General features: G+C 42.9%; 1 protein-coding gene across 3 annotated transcripts; it reads left to right on the plus strand.

The window, feature by feature from the left end:
* The first annotated feature begins 1,690 nt into the window (after nucleotides 1-1,690).
* NDUFS5 (NADH:ubiquinone oxidoreductase subunit S5) lies at nucleotides 1,691-7,800 on the plus strand. Of its 3 annotated transcripts, XM_021683745.2 has the most exons (4): nucleotides 1,691-1,763; nucleotides 2,021-2,179; nucleotides 3,312-3,529; nucleotides 7,577-7,800. In XM_021683745.2, the coding sequence occupies exons 3-4, from the start codon at nucleotides 3,314-3,316 to the stop codon at nucleotides 7,679-7,681; spliced, it is 321 nt and encodes a 106-aa protein (XP_021539420.1). In that variant the 5' UTR covers nucleotides 1,691-1,763; nucleotides 2,021-2,179; nucleotides 3,312-3,313; the 3' UTR covers nucleotides 7,682-7,800. The 3 variants fall into 3 exon arrangements, with proteins under 3 accessions (XP_021539420.1, XP_021539419.1, XP_021539418.1); XM_021683744.2 differs by lacking the exon at nucleotides 2,021-2,179 and having other exon boundaries at nucleotides 1,692-1,763; XM_021683743.2 differs by lacking the exons at nucleotides 1,691-1,763; nucleotides 2,021-2,179 and adding an exon at nucleotides 2,830-2,920.
* The last annotated feature ends 631 nt before the right edge of the window (nucleotides 7,801-8,431 follow it).

The raw sequence follows: 8,431 nt of genomic DNA on the forward strand, positions 1-8,431 counted from the left end.
CATAATCTTCCAGTACTCTGCTGGACATGCATTAGGTGTTCAGGAAATTCTAGCTGAACTGAAACTCTGATCCCAGTTGGGAGGTACATATCTGATGAGCTGGGGGGAGCAGAGGGAGAATTGGAAATCTTAAAAGAAACCAATTAAGCTATGGGACCTTAGGAATTCTCTCCAGAGTTGGTGATCCTAGGGCTTGGAGGCAGTTCACCCATTCTGGGGGGAAACTTTGCAAAAGTCCTAAAGCAGAGGAAGAATTTGACACACAGAAATGGAGATGGGGTTGAAATAGTGTCCTTCTAGGGGAAAGGGGGAAAAAATCAGAGACTGGCTGGCAGGACTTTTCCAAGAATACAATGGAACAGCAAGCTCTTGGATGGGGAAGATTAGGCAGAGGATTTTGGACAATGAGGCTGGGAAGGTTGGAAGACTTGACTTTTCTAAACGTTTCTGAGAGTACATCATTTTTTTTTTTTTTAAGATTTTATTTATTTATTTGACAGAGAGACACAGCGAGAGAGGGAACACAAGCAGGGGGAGTGGGAGAGGGAGAAGCAGGCTTCCCGCCTAGCAGGGAGCCCGATGCAGGGCTCCATCCCAGGACCCTGGGATCATGACCTGAGCAGAAGACAGACGCTTAAGGACTGAGCCACCCAGGCACCCCAGAGTACATCATTTAAAAGGAGAATAAATTTTCAGCCCAAACCCCAAATAAGTATTTTTTATAAGTTACTTATATGTACAACTGCAGTAATGTTACATACTTCATAAACATTACACCAGGAAATAGAAATTAAAGGGGCACCTGGCTGCCTCAGTAGCTGGAGCATTCCAACTCTTGATCTCAGGGTCTTGAGTTCGAGTCCTATGTTGGGTACAGAGTTTACTTAATTAAAAAAATATTTAAAAATAGAAATTTAAAAAGATTAGATAAAAAATGTAAGTATTTGAGGATTTTCTTCCCTCACACCCAGTGTGTATCACACACGCCACTTCAGAGGCCCTGCTGTAGTCAAAGGGAGCCACTGGATGTTCTCAAACAGAGGAGCGGCATGGTCTCTGTTGACTTTCTCGAATCTGCAAACTTTAGAAGCTGAGATATCAAAGAACTGTGATTGCCTTGGAGAGGTTTCCATGCGCCAGGAACCGCCTCGGTGTTTTACATTTATCTCATTTAATCCCCAAAGCAACCCTACGCTGTAGGTACTTAAGATGAGAAAACTGATAAACCTCATCGGTACGATACTGCCACTGCGCAAAGCTGAGAAAACTGAGGCATAGTGAGGTTAAGACACTTTCTCAGGGTCACACCGAAGTGGCGGAACCAGAATTTGAACCCACCCAGCGTAGGTCCACAGCCCATGAGTTTAATCACTACTGGCAGGGGTGAAGGTTGGGAAGCCACTACTTTTTCTCTCTTGCGGCCTGGGTCAAGCCCCTCACCAATCCGAGCTGTCGTGAGAGTGCTAGGTACAATGTGAGCAGACAGCAGTAACTCACCGCTGGGCCTCGTCTAACGGAATCGTCTAGAAGTCAGTTTATTTACAATTCCATACCTTCAGAGGCTGATGCCGACGACTGCGCCGGCGCAGAATGAAGGGCTTGGTTCCTATGGTTTCCGGGCGCGACGGCAGAGGGAAGGTCGGGTTTCGCTGTCGCGCTGCTAGCGTCGCACTGCGGGCGTCCTTTGCGGCAGGCCTCTGCGTCGCTCGCAGATCATCCAGTAGCGGCGGCCAGCTAGGGTACAAGGGCACCGCGGCGCGACGGTAGGGGCTGCGTTTGTCCGCGGGCAGTTTAGCCTAAGGAGTTTCCTTCCGAGATTTCTTTAACGAATTTTTCTCTTGCTTTCTTGGTGTTCGTTCTTCCAGGCCCGAACTCTGGGCATGTTTTCTGCGTTCCCAGGCCCCTGCGTCCACAGCCAATGTCACTGAAGCCTATAGACCGCACCTCTTTCGGCTCTCTGTCGAGGTTAACTTAGCTTTTTGCCTCACTAATGCTTTGGCCTTCTGTTTCTTAACCTCAGGTCCACCCACCGTATTCCGGCTTACAAGGCGCTGAGTGATTGCGGCCCTGCCAACCTCTAGCTCCTTTCGTTCTTCATCCCGACGTGCACTCTGCGCTCCAGCCACATCTGGGTGCTTGGTGTCTCGCAGACATACCCAGTACCTCCGGCTGTAACTCGGTCTGTGCTTTACTGGAATACCCTGCCCACTGACCTTCACTTGGCAAACTCAACCCATCTTAAAGGCATTTTCAAGTCTCCTGGGCAGAGTTGGTGCTTATTCCTTCGAGCTATATATACCCTCTTGTCCGTTGGGTTCCCAGTTCCTTGTGTGTCTGTCTCCATTCTAGTGTTTACGTTGTAGCTACTGCTTCCCCCCGCCTCCCCCCCCATTCCAGTGCCTGGAACGTTATTACTCAGTAAACGAAAGAATGGGTAGAAAAATATAAAAATTAAGTTCACCTGTAAATCTGCCACTCATAAATGACTTTATTGACATTTTTTGTGCTTCCTTCCAGTCTTCTTTTGCAATTTTTCTTTGACATTGTAGACCCTTTTTTTTTCATTTAACATTAAAATGTAGGTACCATGTATAACGTACCATGTCTATTACCTGTTTTTCCTAACGTCTGTCATATGCTACTAGGCGGGTACTGGAATTATCCATTTCCCTACTGCACACTTAAGTTACTTGAAATTCTTTTTGTTTTCCCCCTAACAATTACTGAGGCCCTACCTGGTCCCTGCCCTCACAGCACTCATTGTTCAATATGGGAGACATTCAAGTTAATAATCCATTACAGTGGTGTGCAAAGTACTCCTATGGGAAGTTGAGATGCTGTATGAACACAGAGGAGGGACACCAGATTCAGGATGGCTTCACAGGAGAAGTGTCATCTGAGTTGAGACAAATAGGAAAATGTAAAGAAATGTTTTTGTGCTTGTGCTTTTTTGTTTTATTTCTTCAGATTATCTCAAAGAATTGGGATTATTGAGTCAAAACATAAACAATGACTTTTGATTAAAATGACCTTATAAAAAATGACCTTATCAATACAGAGATGACTTTTATGCATCGTTTTTTAGTTCTGGTGGGTTGGGTTTCTTTTTCGGGTTTTGTGAAAACACAGATACTGCTAATCTACCATAAACTAGAGGAACCTTTCAAATGAAATAATTTAGTAAGAATATATTGGGAGAATAGCATAAAATATCTTTCTAGAGGATACTTATAATTATCTCATTTTCCTTAGAAATTTATCATTTGATTGCACTTTTATGGCATTATTTCTTTTTTTATCTTCCATTTCAGCCATGCCTTTCTTTGATGTGCAGAAAAGGCTGGGCCTTAACTTAGATCATTGGATGACAATCCAAAGTGCTGAGCAGCCTCACAAGATTCCAGGTCGATGCCATGCTTTTGAAAAAGAATGGATAGAATGTGCTCATGGAATCGGTGGTACCCGTGCAGAGAAAGAGTGCAAGATAGAATTTGATGATTTCATAGAATGTCTGCTTCGGCAGAAAACGGTGAGGAGTGATGGAGACGGGAGCTGAACCATTTCCTTGTTTCTCTGGGGCTGCTTTTAAGTGTTTTTAATTGGTCATTGGTAATGGTTTGTTCAATGCAAATTGGCAAAACTTTTGTGGTGAAACACTTTCTCTACATAGGTAGCATGTCAAGGAAGTTAAATGCCTTCAGATCTGAGGAGGGTCTGTTGTTCCTCAGTGTTCTTCCTCATCTTCTGACATATTTTCCTCAGCCTTGTACCCTGCTGTAGCCACCAGATTAGAAATCATATGTGTGTGTATTCCCATTTTTGCAGTAGGCTATAAAGCAGAAATTACCAACCAGCTCTGGATGTTTGTCCTTGAACATCTCTGGGTGAAAATGTTCCAAATTCATTGAACCCTCATTGGAGAAGAGGTTAAAACCTTGCAGATCTATTACAGTGAACCTGGTATAACAAACTCTGGATTAATTTCTACTCTGGGGAAGATGGGGGTGTTAATGAGATTGCTTTAGGTGAGCCTGACCAAAGGGCAGGGGAAAAAGGATGTTAACAGCGTGATGTCTACCTCCTCAAGAGTTGAATGAGTTGTATAACATATGGGCTGTATTCTCCCTTAGAGAAGAAATCTTTGGGTGTGGGCTGTTATTTTGCCTGTTCTCTGCTCCAGATATAACAAATAGAAATGTTTTTATTACTCCCAACTCCTTGGAGTTCAGGAAAGCAATTTAGATTTTTAGTTAAATTTATCACAGTTATTTGTATCAAAACTTTTTAATTTCCTGTCTTTTAACATCTGCTATTGGCATTTGGGTAAAGTGAAACCAAACTTGGAAGGAATTAGAGGGTATCAGGTAATTATTTTGTATTGATCTCTGCAGGAATATTGATCATTAAGTGAGTAATATTGTATAGTATTACTGAGGGTCAGTAAATGGGTCATAGTTAGTCGCCTACCCGCTATTTAGTTCACAATATGTCTTTTTTTTTTTTTTTAAGATTTTATTTATTTGACAGAGAGAAACACAGTGAGAGAAGGAACACAGCAGGGGGAGTGGGAGAGGGAGAAGCAGGCTTCCTGCAGAGCAGGGAGCCCAATGCGGGGCTCGATCCCAGGACCCCGGGATCATGACCTGAGCCGAAGGCAGACGCTTAGCGACTGAGCCACCCAGGCGCCCCCCCCCCTTTTTTTTTTTAAAGATTTTTTATTTACTCATTTGAGAGAGAGAGAGAGCAAGCAAGAGCATGAGCAGGGGGGAGGGGCAGAGGGAGAAGCAGGCTCCCTGCTGAGCAGGGAACCTGATGCAGGGCTTGATCCCAGGACCCTGGGATCGTGACCTGAGCTGAAGGCAGACACCTAACCAACTGAGCCACTCAGGCCCCCCTAGTTCACAATATGTCTTAACTTGTCCTCTTGTGGGCCCCAGTTACTCATTACTCAGATTAAGACTACTCTTCATGGAAAATTTACACCAAAAGGAGGCAGCAGTGTGGTGAGGTAGAGAGAACATTGGATTGGGAGTTAGGAGGGCTGGTGTTGTTGTTGGTTTTGTTTTGTTTTTTAAGATTTTATTTTTAAGTAATCTGCACCCAACATGGGGGTCGAACCCACAACCTGGAGATCAAGAGCTACACACTCCATCGACTGAGCCAGCCAGGTGCACCTCCCAGAGAACTGGGTTTTGATGCTGGTTCTGCCACTACTGGTTTTGTGACTCTGGGCAAGTCACTTCCCTTTTTGGTCTCAGTTTCTGTATCTGGAGATACCCAGGAGTTGCTCTCAAGTCACTTCCTCATCCTGTGAATCTGTAAATAGGTCTGTTACTGTTTTAGAGGTCACCCTGAATGACTAGATACTTAGCCCTAGGCGAAGAAGCTAGTGAATCAGGGAATTAGAATCAAGCACTGTTCTCAGTTCTTAGCTTGTAGTAGTGGATTTATTTCACACAGTAATCCTGGGAGATGCCTTACTAGAATTTTGCTACTATACAATTAAAAACTTGGGGCAAGACAAAAAGAAAATCAAGGCCATTGCCTGAAGTCATACTGCTAGTAAGCGGTAGAACTGGGATTTGAACCTGGCAGTGCAGGCAGAGGCTGTGCTTCTGTCTACAACACTAAGAGGTGATTGTTCCACCTCAGAGACAGACTTAACATTAGGTGTTGTGATAGCTCAGTCATGATGAGTTCTCTGTCGGGAGATTCTTTATTTTTTTTAATTTTGGGGGGCTAGATTCGTTAAGAGAGAAATGTTTAAGAATGCAGTCTTTTATATTAACGATACTGGAATTTAAAAAAATGCAATCTTTTAAAAATGGCTAATGTTTATATCATTATTTAGAACACCTAGAGGTTTTTCTACTGAAGTTATATCCTGACTGATTCTTTAAGGTTAATGGGATCTTTTACTAAATATACTAACCCTTCATGCCTTTTTGAAAACTTATTCACCAAAAAAAAAAAAAAAAATTTTATTGAAGCACCTATTATGTCAGGAGCTATTGTAGGTGCTAGGAATATACAGTAAGAAAACAGGAAAAGTCCCTACCCTAACAGAGCTTATATTTGGGGTAAGGGGTGTCAAAATTAACAAACAAGTCAAAAAAAAAAAAAAGGGTGTTAGGTGTTGGTAAGTGCAGAAGGGAAGATAAAGATAGAAAGCACTGCGTGTGGGAGCTAAGTGGATCCTCTTTTTTTTTTCTCTCTTTTAAATAGAGTGGTCAGAGAAGAGCTCAGCCCTAGAAGATATTTGAGCAGAGACTTAAAGTGAGCCATGTGGCTGTGATGGAAGAATGTTCTGGTTAGAGGAAGAGCAAGTGCAAAGGTCCCTGAGCTAGAGCAGAGAGAATGAGGGAAAGTATTAAGACATAAAGTCAGAGGGAAAAAAAAACAAGACATAAAGTCAGACGTAGGCCTAGTAAGTCTGCATAAGGAAGGATTCAGCTTTTTTTCTCATTAAAATGGGAAGCCATTGGGTTTTGGGCAGAGGAATAATGCAGTCAGGATTAGGGGGTGTATTTTCTGGGTCGCAGAATCCATGTGAATTACAGCTTTCCTACAATCTTGTATAGCATGGCTTTTGTTGGTTGGGAAAGAACCAGTGTCCTACCCGAGAGGAAGAGGTAGAACTCAGGGCTCAGTAGTGACTAGTAGCTGAGCACCTACCAGGTCTTTATTTCGGTGTGGTGAGGAGAAACCTCACATTGGCCCTTTCTGCTTCCTTCATACCTAGTGAACAGTAACCAGCAGCAGTGCCAGGTTCACAGAGAGGTCAGGAGTGTTTCGGCTGTGAGATGATCATCTTTAAATACTGTAAAGATTTAAGTATGCACAAGTATGCCTCTTAAAGGTTTTTGATCTCTGTTACTGTTTGTTTGTTTGTTTTTAAGATTTTATTTATTTATTTGACAGAGAGAGACACAGTGAGAGACGGAACACAAGCAGGGGGAGTGGGAGAGGGAGAAGCAGGCTTCCCGCTGAGCAGGGAGCCTGATGCGGGACTCGATCCCAGGACCCCGGGATCATGACCTGAGCCAAAGGCAGATGCTTAATGACTTAGCCACCCAGGCACCCCTCTGTTACTGTTTTTATAAATACCTGTATTCCTGTATGTAACAGGAACATTTTAGTTATTATTTTTAAAGGAGGTATTATTATACATACCAGAAATTCATTAAAAGCTTGGGAAGTGATTTCAAGTTACTTCTTTAAAGAAGGATTTCATGGGGCACCTGGGTGGCTCAGTTGTTAAGCGTCTGCCTTCAGCTCAGGTCATGATCCCAGGGTCCTGGGATCAAGCCCCGCATCGGGCTCCCCGCTCTGCGGGAGGCCTGCTTCTCCCTCTCCCGCTCCCCCTGCTTGTGTTCCCTCTCTCGCTGTGTCTCTCTCTGTCAAATAAATAAATAAAATTTAAAGAAAAAAATAAAGAAGGATTTCATCTCAGAGGACCTCTGGGATGAACAGCTTCTATAGTTTAAAAATGAAACCAATTTTCATTCTGTTTCTCTAGCCCTCAAGTTTATGGTACGTATTTTCCCCTAGTTTAAATACTTTTTTCCTTTGACAGATGAAACGTCTGAGTGACATCAGGAGGCAGCGAGATAAACTAATAAAGGAAGGGAAGTACACACCTCCACCTCACCACTTGGGCAAGGAGGATCCTAGGCCTTGAGCAGAGCTGCTGCTGATGGCTGGAGGCTGATTTTCATGTTCTCTCTTCTCCACTGGAAAGTTCATTTACTGAAAACCTCTTTGTGAAAGTGTCTAAAAATAAAGGATTGCTCTATCCTATTTATTCTATCTTCTCTTGGATCATACTTTTCTATAATGAGATTGCAATCTTTTTTTTAGATTTGGAAAAAATGCCTTTACCTATGCCTTAAAAATTAGCAGGTGGGTAATAATAAGCAGCATTTAATGACACTATGTATAAGGTACTTTAAATACGTTAACTTGTTCAAGAAGTTGCAGTATTCTTTACGGCTGTCATTCTGGTTTATTCCCCATAAAGCACAGACTTGGGCTCAGGGGGCAGTAAAGAGAGTGGTTGTGTATGTTCAGATAATTTTGTTTTGTTTTTAATTTATTGTCAGATAATTTTTTTTTAAAGATTTTATTTATTTGACAGGCAAGACAGCAAGAGAGGGAACATAAGCAGGGGGAGAGGGAGAGGGAGAAGCAGGCTTCCCACCGAGCAGGGAGCTCAATGTGGGGCTCGGTCCCAGGACCCTGGGACCATGACCTAAGCCGAAGACAGACGCTTAACGACTGAGCCACCAGGTGCCCCTATTTTCAGATAATTTTGAAGAAGCAATCCCATGGTTTCAATTCACTATCTTAAATCAGTGGCATATTAGTACTTCTAATTGACGTATTTAGGAATGTTTTGTTTGTTTTTTTTAGATTTTATTCATTTATTTGT

This window comes from Neomonachus schauinslandi, chromosome 4 (genome assembly GCF_002201575.2).
Source record: "Neomonachus schauinslandi chromosome 4, ASM220157v2, whole genome shotgun sequence".
Classification (NCBI taxonomy): Eukaryota; Metazoa; Chordata; class Mammalia; order Carnivora; family Phocidae; genus Neomonachus; species Neomonachus schauinslandi.

Excerpts from the sequence above, each read along its gene's own strand:
- NDUFS5 (XM_021683743.2), top strand. The coding sequence starts at position 2,842 with ATGAACACAGAGGAGGGACACCAGATTCAGGATGGCTTCACAGGAGAA. Across the intron at positions 2,921-3,311 it reads GTTGAGACAAATAGGAAAAT|CCATGCCTTTCTTTGATGTG; the intron begins GTAAAGAAATGT and ends CTTCCATTTCAG. Across the intron at positions 3,530-7,576 it reads GTCTGCTTCGGCAGAAAACG|ATGAAACGTCTGAGTGACAT; the intron begins GTGAGGAGTGAT and ends TTCCTTTGACAG.